The sequence below is a fragment of the Mauremys reevesii genome, linkage group 10 (genome assembly GCF_016161935.1).
Source record: "Mauremys reevesii isolate NIE-2019 linkage group 10, ASM1616193v1, whole genome shotgun sequence".
Taxonomy (NCBI): Eukaryota; Metazoa; Chordata; order Testudines; family Geoemydidae; genus Mauremys; species Mauremys reevesii.
In genome coordinates this window covers 6295626-6311269 of record NC_052632.1, presented here as the reverse complement: position 1 = coordinate 6311269, position 15644 = coordinate 6295626, and the positions used below count along the sequence as shown (strand labels likewise).

At 43.6% G+C, this 15644-nt stretch overlaps 1 protein-coding gene across 3 annotated transcripts in view; it reads right to left on the bottom strand.

The window, feature by feature from the left end:
- Positions 1-2818: 2818 nt before the first annotated feature.
- The window catches only part of DPP8 (dipeptidyl peptidase 8), a 50773-nt gene continuing 37947 nt past the window's right edge, over positions 2819-15644 (bottom strand). For 2 of the 3 annotated variants that reach the window (XM_039492515.1, XM_039492516.1), the window contains exons 14-21: positions 14905-15057; positions 14278-14413; positions 12191-12336; positions 11353-11499; positions 10256-10408; positions 7476-7618; positions 6648-6759; positions 2819-5711 (exon numbers count right to left, since the gene is read on the bottom strand). In XM_039492515.1, coding sequence (XP_039348449.1) covers positions 5589-5711; positions 6648-6759; positions 7476-7618; positions 10256-10408; positions 11353-11499; positions 12191-12336; positions 14278-14413; positions 14905-15057 — 1113 coding nt within the window. In that variant the 3' untranslated portion in view covers positions 2819-5588. Of the gene's footprint in view, positions 5712-6647; positions 6760-7475; positions 7619-10255; positions 10409-11352; positions 11500-12190; positions 12337-14277; positions 14414-14904; positions 15058-15644 lie in introns of those variants that run through there. The other variant, XR_005585666.1, reaches the window with a different exon arrangement.

Below are 15644 nucleotides of genomic sequence, written 5' to 3'. Positions count from 1 at the left end.
TAGGCACCCAAGTTACAATCACTGGCTGTCACGCCTGCAGATCAGATTCGGCAGGATGCAGTCATACACAGTTATGCATGCAAGACCAGAATCAGGCTCCAGCAAGTCTTTCTGTTGGCTTTCAGTTCCCATATTGGACCAGATCTTGAACTGATGTAAATCAGCAATGGAACTGCGCCAGTTGACAACAGCTGTGGATCTGGCCCATTGTGTTTAACATGACTAATGACGCACCATACCCTGTGCTGCAGCACCAACTGGTGGCTAGCCAGGGCTGTTAACTGCACAGAATCTGTTGGCACAGGAGAGCTGAATTCATTTGCTTTTTGTCCCGACAGAAAACACTTTGTAGTTAATCCAAGCACGTGCCAATCCTCCTATTTACATTGATTTACCTAGTCACAGATGAAGATAAGAAAATCACTAGAATTTAATACGCTCACACACTTTACATCACTGCCACTCTCCAGGGTGGAATCGGAGTGTGGGGACTTAATTATACTCTTAAACCAACGCCACTAAATCAAGAAAAGAGACAGTTAAAAATAGAAAAACATTTAGTTCAATTTATTTAGCAGCATCTTTATTGCAACAAAAAGGATTTGTAATAAAACGCGGCAAAACTAATGTTTCCACTTGACATGATTAAAAGCCATGTAGCTAGAAATGGAGGGAAACCCACTGGGTGTGAGACATGCAATTTTGTTAATACAAGGCAACGCTTAAACAGCAGGCACTTCATGTTCTCAATTAAACACCTGAACTTCTACTGTGCAGAACACCAAAGTAAAAACCACAGAAAGACCTGTCCTTTCAGAAGGGCGGCCCGAAGCACCCCAGCGGATACAGGACTTGTATTGACAGGGGTCTGGTAACTCAAGTAAACAGGCAATTCAAGGCATATTCTAATCTGGCTGATTTTCCCCCACCTTGTCATTGCCTTCTCCATATTCAGTGTCATGCTAGCAGCAAAACATACTGCTCTCCACATGGAACACAATGCTCAGCAAGAAACACAATCAATTATTTTACTCTGACAGGTTGTCTCAGGACCCTATTTTGTCAGTTAAAATCACAGCTGGATTCTTTGCTAGATGCAACACACCACACATACACAGTTCTAAAGAGTTAAATCTTCAGCGCGTCAAGCCCATCCGGAAAGTCTTTGCTAACACTATTCCCAAATGCCCCTATTAGCAGGGAATACATTTTCCATTTTAGTATAATTAAGGTAATTTATTTTCAAAGCTTCACATGCTGATCAGAATTAATTGTTTCATTAATATTGGACAGTAAACGGAGTTTATAAAAATGAAGTTGTTTTAGGTAATGAGTAATATATATAGATATATGAATACAAATGATATATTTGGAAATGTGGAAAAAATGCAGATTATTTGCCCCAATCTAAAATGTTCCCTGCCTTCCCTCCTATTCTTTATTAAAAGGAAGATTGCCTTAAGTAACGGAAAGCACTTCAAAACATTACACCATAGAATCTGTCCCCACTGAAGCCAACCGAACTCTATTCCAAACAATGAAAACAGTCAGAAAAGATATGTATACTGGCATCCCTATTCAACACCACTAGTCCCTCAGTCGTCAAAACCCAGCCTTTAATAAATGCTCTATTGTTTTTCAGCAAAAGTTAAATGTGTAATTTTATTAGTCACAGGATTGGGTGGTAAGATGCAAAGATACCTACAGCCGTAGAAAAGAGATTTACATTCAACACTTAGGGCCCACTCTTGCTATCATATACCACTAGGTGTAGTGGTTATTGCTGGGAGTAACCCCGCTGAACTCAAGAGGTATGTCTACACAGGGATAAAAAAAAACTGTGGGCTCATTTGGCTCAAGCTTGCAGTGCTAAAAATCTGTGTAGACATTTGGGCTCAGGCTGGAGCTCAAGCTCTGGGACCCTTGACATCTACACAGCAATTTTTCAGCCACGGAGCCCAAGCCCCATGAGCCTGAGTCAGCTGACCTGGGCCATCCAGGCTTTTTCTTATCCCCATGTAGACATCCCCAGCTAGGGATTTATTTCGTGGGGCAAGGTGGTGATCTCTCCTCCATGGAATATTCTGTTCTCATACTTCCTGCCTAGGGAGTTCACAAGCCCTGCTTAACATTTAAAGTAACATTACAACTTCGCCATTTTGAAAGTAAGTCCACAAACAATTTAAAATAAATCCAAACATAAAATATCACGGGCAACTCAACTCCTCTTGGGTGAAAATGCCATCTCACCAGTCCAGAGATTTTGGACTTGGATTTAGGCAATTCCAAGCATCCAAAATGCTGCAGTAACACTGCCATCATTCACAGTACTCCAGACTGATACTGCAGTGACACTGCCATCATACACAGTACTCCGGACTGATATTGAACTGTAGCATAGGAAGACTGGCTTACAGTTGGCAATAGGTGCAGAACTGCTGATCTTAGCTGTGGCTCGTCCCTCCAAGACCAAGCAGGATATAGTATTCTTATCTAGTGAGCAGCGTCTCCAGTTTTGATGGACTCACACTTAGTATTTCACAAGGCAGTGCTCATTCCCTGTGGACTAGATTGTGCCCCTTTAAATAAAACAGGAATTCAGTCATTATCGTCAAATGGGAGCTGGATCAGACCCTATGGGATATACCTTTCATTACCGTTACATGTGGCAAGCATCCTTTGTACAGAAATCTGAAATACTGATAGTAAATCCTTCCAGCATTTTCACAATGAAAGAAAACATGGAGTTTTAAAGTGCCTGATAGCTGTAAAGGAAATTATTTTTGTAGAAAAGGAAAACATAATTTATGTTGCAAAACAGAGGACATACTTGGTACTTTAATAGTTTTCTGATATATATTAAAATAAAGAGAATGCATTATTAAAAAGTTACATGTAAGCAATGTTATGTTCAGTGCTAAACCAAAATCTAGATCTGATTACCAGAATCGCATTTAATTCCGCCTTTGCTGTAAGCACTGTTCCATAGAGGCCGTTCTGTACAAAATAATTGATTTTTACTTCAGAATCATACACATTTATATTCAAGAGAGAATCTCTGGAGGAGGAACAAAAATATACCCCCAAACGCCAGTTAATTTAACATTGAACAAAATATAAACAACCTTGGAAAATGTGATACCATCCATGTGTTATTTTATACATATACGTATATATGGACTGACGCAGGGGACGTCTACACAGCAACAAAAGAACCTGCGGTGCGAGTCCCAGAGTCCAAAGCCTGAATGTCCGCACTGCTACTGTTAGCCTGCAGTGCAAGCCTGAGTCAGTTCACCTGGGCTGTTAAGACTTGCTACCCTGGGTTTTCTTTTGCTGCGTAGACATGCCCATAGATATATGCATATATACACCTCAGCATAAATACGTAAAGAACCAGGTGGGATACCATAGTAACAAATTTGTAGTTTTTATACTAACTGGCACACTGTTATTCTTCAAGCTTATCAATGTACCAGCTTGTCTGTAAATACTAACTACAGCACATGCCATAGGATGGCTAAAAACACCAGCTTTTTCTGAAGCGAATTCACTTCAGTTACAATAATTAGCTATTGTTGGTACAGAGAAGACTGTGTAGACACTGGGCCCCTTACATTCCCCCAGTTCCCCAAAATAAAAACCTATAAACCTATTTTCCATATGCTATTGGTGTAAATTACAGGACTTTAAATATCATCAGTCCAATTCAGAATAATTGTGTGTGATCTGGGGAAAAAACAAACAAAAAAACACCATATACGCTTACAGGAAGTGTGTTTGCTTTGACTACCTTTAGCATAAGCCAATGATCCTGATTCTGATGTCTCTTATACAGCTCCTATATCCAGGTGATTCCACTGATTCCAGTGGAGTTATTCCCAATTAATACCAGTGTCACGAACACCAAAGTCAGGGCCTATTGTTTTAAATGTTAGAGTTCTAGGGTCTGCTGATCATTCATACACCTACACAAGTTATTAAAGCACATTGCTACAATATTTGGGGTATTTCAAGTAGGAACACAAGCCACAGGGCATCCAGATTTCAAAAGATGAAAAGAGAATCTTGCTCTGCTTCTCTCTCTGTAGCATCAAAATAGAAGGGAAAAAGTTCTTGGTTTTTTAAAAGAAAGTACCTAAAAATGATGGGAAGCTAACGCAGAAACCCCAGGCACAGTTTTCTGGTTTAAAAGTAATAATTTGACTATGGAGTTCTATTTTAAGCAACATTTTGAAAGTTAAAAGTATTTTCAAACACTTCACATTTTTCAGCCAAGTCCATATCACAGTTAAAACCACACTAGCAAAGAAAATCGTGCTTTAATGTGATTTTACATTGCAGGGTGCTAGGTTCTAGCAGCATTACCTTAAGCAACACAGACAAGGGTTTCTCTCGGAGGACAGCATATGACTATGCTACACCGCAGTGCTAGAGATGGCTCAAGGGTGATGGAGTCTGTGTATGTGTGTATATATACATGGGAGCAGGGTGACAAGGACAAACTTTCTCAACACTGATCTGAGAATAATGCTAGAATAATGACAACAAAAAATTTAATAAAACACCATTTGCACTGCTTCAACGTAGTGTTGATAGGCCCCCATCTTACCAACTCCCCAGTGGACACTTGCACTTAGGTGTTGGAATTTTAAAATCTTAGTGGGGGAATATTTATATACCCACCTGCTGAGATAGGAAAGTATTTTGAAAATAGCTCCAAAATACACATTGGGACAAAGTCCCTGGGAATAGGCTGTATTTTTAAAATATGAGAAATATACCGAGTTTCAGCTGTTTGGCTTAAAACTAGTTTGTGTCTCAGCATACAAGGCTAACTTTTCTGCCCATGTTATTGTAAAATACATTTTTCACCTCCCTGTGTGAAATCAGGTACAAGCTGTTTATCACACTACAAAAGAAAAAAAGCAGCAAGATCTGTACTACGCAGAGATGAGCTCACTGAAAAAACTGGCCTGATCTTAGTTAAAACCAAATTATAATCTTCTTCAGGAGGCAGCTAAAAAAAGTGTTTCTTTTTAAAAATAAATTATCCCCAATGTCTGGTTATATAATGTGTCTAATGTGCAGCTAATTCCTAATGAACATCCTAATCCCTTGCATGAGGCATAAACTATTACACATTACATTTTTAAATGCTATCCAAGTTGTAACCAGACAGATTTTTGCCATGAGTGAGCGAATCATCCATTACCACCTTGTAAGAAACTGAGAAACACACTGTAAAAAAATACACCAATTAGACTCGCACAGCTCAGTGTTTTCAGATGGTGAAGATACGGTGTGCTGGAAATGTGTTACTGAATTTTCAGCTTCTTCCAAAAGAATTTGCATGGTACTGCTGCATGCCACAGACATTTGATTTTATTTCCATTTTAAAAATTATTAGGCCATTGTACTGTAGTTTCCTTGTATGGCACCTAGTTTACTTTAAAAAAAAAGTGTGTGCGCGTGTGTGTGCAGATGTGGCAGGCACCAAAATGCAACATTCTGTTCTATTTTCTCTAAAGATCAATTTCCTCATTTGGTTAAGCAGCCAGTGTATCAGAGTTCCACAGAGGTCACAATTACATTGCCTTCAGGGCAGCAATGTGAGAGCCAAGATTCTCTTGCAGATAATGCAGCAGATGGAGTTCATAATGCTCTCCAGACTCGGGGACCCTTATGCTGTGTCTTTCCTGAGGGTAAATCTAAAATAGAAAATAAAGAGTCATGAACACACACAACTGGCTAACAGCAGCTCTGAAACCAGCTCCCTGACACAGGTTAATGATGTGCAAGGACCTGGGTGAGCGATTAGAGAAGCATGTTTGACATGGAGCAGGGGTTCTTGGCCCTTTCCACATCCTGACCTCCATGTTACAATGGGGGGGGGGGAATGAGGGGGAGGAGAGAGAGATTCAGCACCCCTCTCCCAAGTAGCAATAAAAAAAGGGAGGGTGGAGGCAACCCAGGATCTAGAGAAACCCATTGGCAGGGAAACCATTAGTCTCTATAGTAAAATACTGGATCAATATGCGACTTGAACATTTTTTGTTGCAATAAAAAATACCAAATAAAACTGTCCCTGTCTCTTTGATGGAAGGGTGAAGGGGAGAGAGGGAAGAGCTAGAACCAGGTCGATGCTGAGTATGTGTCTGGCCTGACACCCCCAAGAGCAGGGCAGCAGGCTGGACGGTCGAGCAGCATGGTTAGGGAATATCTACGTTTTCTTCTTGGTGCAGGGATTGAAACCCCAAAATCCCAGCACTCAAAGGAGAACTTTCCCTTTTACAATATTCTTATTTATCTATAGAACAGAACTTGGTGGGGAAAAAACCTACAACTACTTCCTTCCTCTTCCAAATCCACAGCAAGTGTAAACACAAATGAGTCCAAATGGCTAAACCAAATGTTAACACACTTCACTGTCCATCCTGATATTAATTTTGAGCTGGATGTGGAAAAAACATTCAGTTTTTAGAGTAGGCTCTTAATCCCCCAGTCTCGTCATTAGATGTTTATGGTCCACAACAGATCAAATACACTCCATGTGTTCCAGCCTGGGTTTCCTCAGCCCTACCACAAACCAAAGCAGAGCTGTATCATCTTCATATTCAGGTTCTCACAGTTTAGAAACCACTTACCTGTAAATCATATGGTTTTCCAGCCCTCACTAAAAAACTCAGCAATATACTTGTGTGTGCAAAGTGAACATTCTCGTCCAAGAAGCCATGCAGCAGCAACAGACGGTGTGGTCTGAGAAAGGCAGGAGAAAAACGTTTAGGTGCTTCCTGGAATTTTCCAGTCAGTCATTCTGCAAACCGTGTGAGTCCCTTACAAAAATATTAATTATAGAAACACTCCTTTTGGTTTAAGCATTGCAAAACAAATGGCCCAATCCTGCAGACTGCTCTCAGGCAGGAATACCACTGGCTTCCAATGCCAGGCTTTCCTTCCCTGGGAGTTTTTTGCATATACAAATCAGGACTGGGCCTTATATTTGCATATCTACTTTAACCTCCCCAGAAACATTTTTGAGCGGGGATACTAAAATTGGTTTATATGCGCTCAAATCGCCACTGGACACTAATTCCTTAGCAGGACATAGCAATATCTTTGCATTCTAAACACACACATACAGATATGCCCTTACCTCTAGGATAAAGCATTTTTATCAAATACAACTTTTTGCCTAGTTCAATGCAGCTCAGACTGAGGAGCTAATTACATAATTGAAGTTATGTCTGCCATTTCTTTATGCATAAGAGATATTCTTTAATTACACCCAGTATAAAAGGGATTACTTGGAAGGGCTGTAATTATGCAAATGTTCATTCAAGTTTATTACGTGGTGTTTTAATACTGGCATTTATGGTTTCAGCATTTAATTGCCAAGAACTAGGAAATAAAAATGTGGGTGTAGGTTTGAATGTCACTGGCAGGGGGCGGGGGAGAGAAGGCACTGAACTTACTCTGAAGGAAACTTCTCCGCTTGCATGGCCACTGATCCTAGATAATATCCCTGCTCGTTGTGATCAGGATGTCCCATGTAACGCTCTGTGTAGCCCGTGTCATAGAATATCCACAGTGTGACTGGCGCTCCAGCAATGGCAACCTGGAAGTTCCAACAGGATCATCGGCATAAAAAAAGGGATACAGGCAGCACAGCTACTGACAATGTCCAACTGTGATCGCCCAAAGGAGGCACATAACACCCACGGATATTTATGTGAACTCCGAAAAGAAACCAATGCAATGATAAAGCCTGCTCTGAAAGGCATTGGCAATAAGGTAACCAATCAAAAATAAAAAGCAATGGTAATTTAATGACCCAACACAAAGCAACAAAGCACCTTTTCCAACCTAAGTGACCTGGAAAAGGCACCGGGGGGGAACATCTCTCATCCTCCCTCTCACACACACAGGGCCAGAGACTCCGCTTGTATAACTCACCATGGCTCCATTGAAATCCATGGCTCTACAACCATTTACACCAGCACAGGCTCTGGCACCAAAAGCCTCTCTTTGGCTTGGTCTACACATACAAGTTTTACCACCATAGCTACGTTGGTTGCGGGAAGAGGGGGACTGATCTTTCACTGACATTTTCACTGGGCTTATACCAGCTCCCCAAACCAGCATAAGCTGTACCAGGATAAGCACTTTTATACGTATATAATTGCATCCGCATTAGCTATACTGGAATGACCATACCAGCATAGAAAAGGACTTGCATTAGAAATTCAAACCCTGTTCGTCCTTGAAGGCCCTTTGGATGAACAAGGAACTACACTGAAGAAGTGAAACCCGAGGGAGAGGGGAAGCGGTTGTCATTGAGACCAGTGAAAGGTCTGGTTTTTGTCTGCAATACCTCCATCCACCAAATGCCTGACAGATACCTGGAAGAAAAAGCTCTCCAGGATTTGACAACCCCAGTCTCTTCAGTTAAGGGCTGAGATAGCTACCACGCCACATGTCAGTATGCTCCTGGGAAGACCGCCAACAAAGCCAGGAAAGGGACTTGACATTGCAAATATTTTTTAAGGTAAAATAAATATTTTAAAGGTCTTTCAGGCCTGCTTTACACATTGCAATGAAGCAAGAAGAGCCACAAAGAACAAAATGCATACTATTAGTATGACACAAAAATCAACAATTATAATTGTATTTTGCACTTCTTTAGCACCTTTCATCTAAGAACCTCTAACGCAGAGGTGGGCAAACTATGGCCCCGTAGGCCACATCTTGTCCGCGGGACCATCCTGCTCGGCCCCCGAGCTCCTGGCCCAGGAGACTAGCCCCCGGCCCCTCCCCTGCTGTCCTCCCTCCCCCGCAGCCTCAGCTTGCTCCGCCTCCGGCACAATGCTCTGGGTGGCGGGGCTGGGAGATCCTGGGGCAGCGCAGCTGCAGAGCCCGGCCTGACCCGGTGCTCTGTGCTGCGTAGTGGGGGTGGCATGGCCTGGCTCCAGCTGGGCGGCATGGCTGTAGTGCTGCCAGCCACCGGTGCTCCAGGCAGCGCAGTAAGGGGGCAAGGAGGGTTGGATAGAGGGCAGGGGTGTTTGAGGTGGTGGTCAGGGGACAGGGGTGTGGGATAAGGGTCGGCGCAGTCGGGGGGGACGACACGGGGGTTGAATGGGGGCAGGGATCCCGGGGGGGCAGTCAGGAAGGAGGGGGAAATTGGATGAAGCAGCGGGGTGTCGGGGGCAGTCAGGGGACAGGGAGAAGGGGTGGTTGGATGGGGCTGGGGTTGCGGGGGGGGGCTGTCAGGAATGAGAGGAGGGGTTGGATGTGGTGGCAGGGGTCAGGGAACAGGGAGTGGGGTGTGTGGATGGGGCCAGGGTCCCAGGGGGGCCGTCAGGGAACGGGGAGGGAGGAGGTGGAGGACAGGCCACGACCCCCTCCCCAACCGGCCCCCCATACAATTTACAAAACCCGATGCGGCCCTCAGGCCAAAAAGTTTGCCCGCCCCTGCTCTAATGCCTTGTCTAGACACAGAAGCATCACTTTAACAATACCAGTATAAAGTATATAACATCGCTAGTGTGGACACAGTTATACCAGTATAAAGGTGCTTTACACTAGCATAGCTAATCCTGTATTGGAAGGGGAATAATTGGCTATACCAGTATAACTGAGTCCACACTAGGAGATGCATTGGTATAAACTATAACTGTTTAAAAAAAAAAAAATTCTCATGCTGCAACCGACAGTTATACAGAGACAAAATCTCTGAGCAAACAAAGATTGCTTTGCAATCGCTAACTGACATTCACAATATGCTATGGTATAGGAACATACCATTCCCGTATTACAGACGGTAAAACAAAATGACTTATTCAAGGTCACACACAGAGTCATATCTGTTTACTGTAATATATCCTGAAACTCAGATTAAAAATATACGGTATCTTGAATTTGAAAGCAATAATTTTGTAACATAGTGAATACTGTCTATGTTCAAAACAAATCTAAGTACAAAAGTTTGAATTGAAATATTTTCAGGTCCACACCAGGTAGAAATGTACTTTGGAAATGGAAATTTACTCTGCGGTAACTCTGTTAGGTCCAATGCCCCTCCACTGTTTGTATCTTGGGGTGAAATAAAAACCAGACTATTTTGCACAAGCATAGCACTCACTGTTTACAGTTCAAAAGTCTTTGTATCTACAAACACATGGGACATGGAGATATAATCTGATTAAGAAACATCCTTCCTGTGCCACAGAGATAAGCCCACGATACATTAACGTACCCTGAAGAGGTCTGACCTCTGCATTAACGCCATCAGCGACAGGTATCCTCCATAGGACCAGCCATGAATGCCAACTCGGTCTAAATCAATGAAGTCATACTGGGATGCTAAATACTGCAGCCCTTCCACTTGGTCGTCAATTTCTATTTGACCCTGTTGGATAAAGATTTTTTTTTTTGGTTAGTTCTTGACAAAAGGATTCTCAGAGTTTCCAAACAACAATCAGCTTTGCACATGATGATTAATGATTTCTATTGCAGTACCACTTAGGAGCCTCATACCAGGACTGGGCCCCCATTGGGCACATACAAACATGGAACCAAAGGATTGCCCCTTCCCCAGAGGACATGTAGGTAAGTACATGTAAGGACACCTTCCCACCACCCCCCTCAGCTTCCTCATGGGAAAACATTCGTACGTGTGGTGTTCTGGTCTGTGCTGTTCTTGTTTGGGGAAAGGGGACTGACTTAACCTCAGAGACAAATTCCTCTACAATATCTAGGGCCAGATTCTGGCTCTGTGCATCAAACTGGCACAACTGCCCCCCTCAAAACACGTGCACATCATCCCTGCAAAGCAACACAAATTTGGCACTTCCTTCCCCTCCAGAGCTCGGGGCTGAGCTGGTTTCCTCTACAAACAGGACCCTAGGAATCGCCAGGCCCCATAGTGGAGCGATCCATCATCTGTCTGAAGGTATCCCACCTTTGCATGGCCAGCGGGAGCAGGTTCAGAAAGACCACAATGGAAAGTTAGGGACTAACTCACCCATGTCAGAGGTTGGCTTATACCCTGAAGCAGATGCGGTTATACGCCTTATATTTTATATCCTCTCTCGCTATCAGTTTTCCTCCCCAGGTCCATACCGGTTGGATGTGTCCATCCCCCTCACAAGCCCAGGGAGAAGAACACTCTACAGTTTTGCGTAAGAAGCACTGGAATCACTGCCAGAGCACTAAGGCAAGCTAGCTCGTTAGCCTTCTTCCGTAGGATGACTCACCAAGACTCGCTCCCCCTGGCTCCCCATCTAAAGGCCAAGGAGCAGGCTGCATTGCTCAGAACCACGTATGCCAGTGTCCCAACATCCCACCACTTACCATTTTGTATTTAAAGGCACCTTCAAACTTAAGCCCTCGGTGGCAGGACCCCCTGTTGTCAATTACAACAACTACGTAACCCAGCGAGGCCAGTGTGTTCAAGCGAAAATACTTGACTCCTTTAAACCGATTGTTCACCAGCTGCACCTGGAAAAAGACAACTGGAAATATTAACAGAGCGACACCAGATAGACCACTGGAAATAAGTACAAGGGGCTACAAGCTACCAAATTGACTGCTCATCTCTTAATCCAATTCAGGATTGTTTGGTACCGTCCCCAGTGTCTCAGCTCAAGTCATGCACACACAGAATTTACCACCTCATTGTGGGGGCTGTAACAAATCCAGGCCCCTTGTCTTCGCACCTCTCTTTATGAACATGTGTAGAGGTACCGAGTTCTCCTTTGCAGGGGTAGGAGCCAAGCGGTTCTTCCCAACATCTTCCCCTTGAGAATCACAGATCAGGTTCAGTGCTACACGGCAGCCTTCCAAAATTCTACTCATCCCCCTCATTTGAGGAGAGTTTTTCCCTGCTCCCAGGTATATGAAATATTGGGTTTTCCAGGACCCAGGTGAATCATTTTGTACGGGGGATGGTAAATCCTCATGGTGATTTTGCAGGACTGCGGTCCCACATTAGATTTATTCCTCCAGCCTTACTACCTTGAAGATGCTGTGCATTTCTCCCACACCAGTAAAATTAAGTTACAGAAAATGCTTTAAGTCTGTTTCATGATCAGTCAGGGTTAATCCCCACCACAATCCCATCTCAGGAATAGTAAGTACAAGAGACAAAAATTAGCAGGTATTTCTATTAGCCTCTTTACACTGCACTCACCTGAGGCCCTCCGTATATGAAGAGGACAGTGGGGTATTTCTTCCCAGGTTGTAGGTGGTGAGGTTTGTACATCATGCCATACAGTGTAAAGCCTGAGGAACTCTCAAAGGAGAAGATTTCTGGGGGAATGTAGTCCGGAAGAGGACCTGCAGGCAGGCAAGAAGAAATGGGCCCATTTTAACAAGGATCTGATGGACAGTGGAAGCTCACAGCCCTGCCTACACTAGAGATGATGCCAGCATGAGGCAGGATTGTTATGTGTTTTACGGCCAGAAGGGACCACTATGATCATCTAATCTGACCTCCTGTATAGCACTGGCCATAGGACTTCCCTGGATTAATTCTTTTTTGAACTACAGCACATCTTTCAGAGAAAGATTTAATCTTGATTTAAAAGCTGTCAGTTATGAAGACTTCACCACAACCCTTGATAAGTTGTTCTGGTGGTTAATTACCCTCAATGTTAAAGATTGGCCCCTTATTTCTAGTATGAATTTGTCTAGCATCAATTCCCTGCCATTTGATCATGTACACCTTTGTCCGCTAGATTGAGGAGTCCACCATTAAAGTTTTGTTCCTCATGTACATACGTGTTTCTGGCATAGTTCTAATGCAGTTTCTTCCAGATCCCCCATCTCCCAAGAACTGTGTTAAAAAGTCACTGAGAGGAAGCTGGCACTACAGGAGGGAGGGGAAGGGGTTTAATTTTGTCTACAGCACACTTAGCACTGGAGTGTCTGCACCATGTAGGTCCAGCACAGATCCAAACCCTCCCAGAGTTCAGGGATGTTTGGATCTGTGGGTTTTCATTAGGCCCATTACTGGCTAATAAGGGTCTCATTCACAAAAAAGTTCTGAGGCAGGGATCCCATGCTAGATGCATTCTAGGAAGGTTTCAGCAACCCCAGCAGGGCCAGAGGTGAACTCTTCCACCCTTTGTGGAGGTCTACACTGTACTCACAGAATGTGCTCGCCACTTGAGCTAGCTAGCTCTGGTCCCAGAACAGAAGCTACAGCTGGACAAGACTCCCTTAATTGAGCTGATTTTTCTGCAGGGGAGAGTGGGGCACTATTGGAATCACCTGCTCCTAAAATACATTTAAGATGATTATGAAAGAGAAAACTTCGTGTGTCACCAAAAAAAAAAAGTAGTATGCAATCAGCCCATGTTCTCTATGAATGAGACATTTTAATTCAGATCCCTATGGCACAGTGTAGATGTTGTTCTGCCCCGGGTAGTTTCCTACAGTTACCTTGGCTAAGGAACTCTGGGTGAGGCATGTCGGAAGCATGATCTGTGCTTCTGAGTCAGAACTGAGACTCCCCCTCCTGCACGCAGGCAGCTGGTAGAGAAGCAGCAGCTTGATGAAAGAAATCATCTTCTGACCAAAGTACAGCACATCGAGCCAAATTCAGCTCTGTCACATCAGTGTATGTTACGAATCACTCCATTAGTCCCTCAGCGTGGCTCCGGATGTACAGCAGATTTTAACTCAACGCCTAAATGACACTTGGCCGTGGACGTTGTTAACCAGCCCAGGAGCTAACTCTGCACATCATTATCTGCAACAAGCTCCAAAATAAAAAGCAGCCTTTGGCCACCACAAAGGTACAAAACTGGTGGGGACACCCCCTTCAAATCTAAGAGTTTTCCAAGTACATGTCCTATTAGCCCTGTACCTTTCAAATGGTTTGGAACATCACTTACAAAAAGACCAGTGTTTTGTTGATAAGGCCCAGCAGTACATTCAAACTTATAACAGACTCGAATACTGTGGCCAGCTACCCCCTCCAGACGTCAACACAAAACCAAAGGCCAATCCAGCAATCCTTACTCGTCACATATTCCCACACAAGAGCAGCATGATCTAGTTCATGAAGAGGAACACAGAGTACTGATGAGCTGTAGCTCACGAAAGCTCATGCTTAAATAAATTTGTTAGTCTTTAAGGTGCCACAAGTACTCCTGTTTTTTTTGCGGATACAGACTAACACGGCTGCTACTCTGAAACCTACAATAAACATGAAGCTAGAAGTCTTGATTGGGAATCTGAGGCAGAACTGTAAAGGAGAGCCGAAGTTATTACCTGCCGAATCTAGAATGGTGGCCCAGAATTCCTTCGTTCTGTGAGCAACATCATCTTCAGAACCAGTCAGCCTGTACAGTGACACACAGTGCGGGTTCTTCTGGTTACTGAATTTACTGATGAACATGTCACAGTCCTACACAGAGATGACAATATTTTCTTGAACAACACAGTGAAGAAACACGAGCCCAAAGCTCCTTTACTTTTGCACTTACAGCTCTCTGAAGAAGCTCGGATCAAATAAAAATTGGGAGTTCCAGCTCTTGTGAGAGAGGAGATAGTCTTAGGGGCTGTAGTTTTACTCAGTTACAGGCAGCATAGTAGCCACAATGGTGTTAATATTCCAAATGTTCTGCCAGACACTGAAAAATGCACCTGCAAAATTAGCGGTGGCATTAGTCCATGTCTGCAAGTTGGCACCGATTCATGCCATTCGCCAGTTTGCACACCGAGAGGTCAGGTTTCTGTAGTTGCTAATATATGCCCATCCCTGCACCCACGGTTTTATAACAGATTTAAAAAAGCTGAAGCCAACTTCCATATATTTGAACACAGCTAGAGCAAGGCGTGCCAAAAACCACCAGGCCCAGCTCTTTCCTAAAAGAGAGTCCCACAGAATACAGATACCTGACTAACGGAGCAGGCGTGAGAGTAACTACGGTCCGTCAGCCGCTTCACCTCTCCGGGATTCTCGTAGCTAACGACGTACAGGTGATGCTCTAAAGGGGAATCCTTTGTGCCTTCAAAATACACCAGTTTCTTTGCTTCATCCACGCGGATCTGCCAAAAGAATCCAAATACAACCTCAGTTTGTACCAGCCAAATCACTGAGCTACCTGCACAATGATGCCCAGGACTCTGCCCCCACCTCCCCAGGTGGTTACAGTTAATTTAGAGCCCAGCAATGGACAGAGCTAGTACAAATTAGCCCTTCCAATACACACAACTTTTCATATGTCAACACTAAATTTCATTTGCTACCTGGTCTCCCAGGTCTGTCAGGTCCCTCTGATTTTCCTTGTTTTCTCTGGTCTTGATTATCCTAAAAAATTCTGTGTCACCTGTAAATTTCCCCAATTCACTGTTCACTCCCTTTCCCAGATTATTAATACATATATGTTACAAACAGCAGCCCCAGCATGAAACCATAGGGGCACCTGTCTTTCAACTTTTTGCCATGGTACAAACTGACCATTTTTTCCTACTCTTTGACTATGTAACAGGAACAGCTTCTGATCCATGACAGTTCATCTCTCACCCCACGACTACTTGGCTTCCTTAATAATCTCTTAGAAGGGCCTCTATCAAAGGCCTTTTGAAGGTCCAAGCAGCGGATTCTCTCAGATCCACTATTTTATTGACACTCA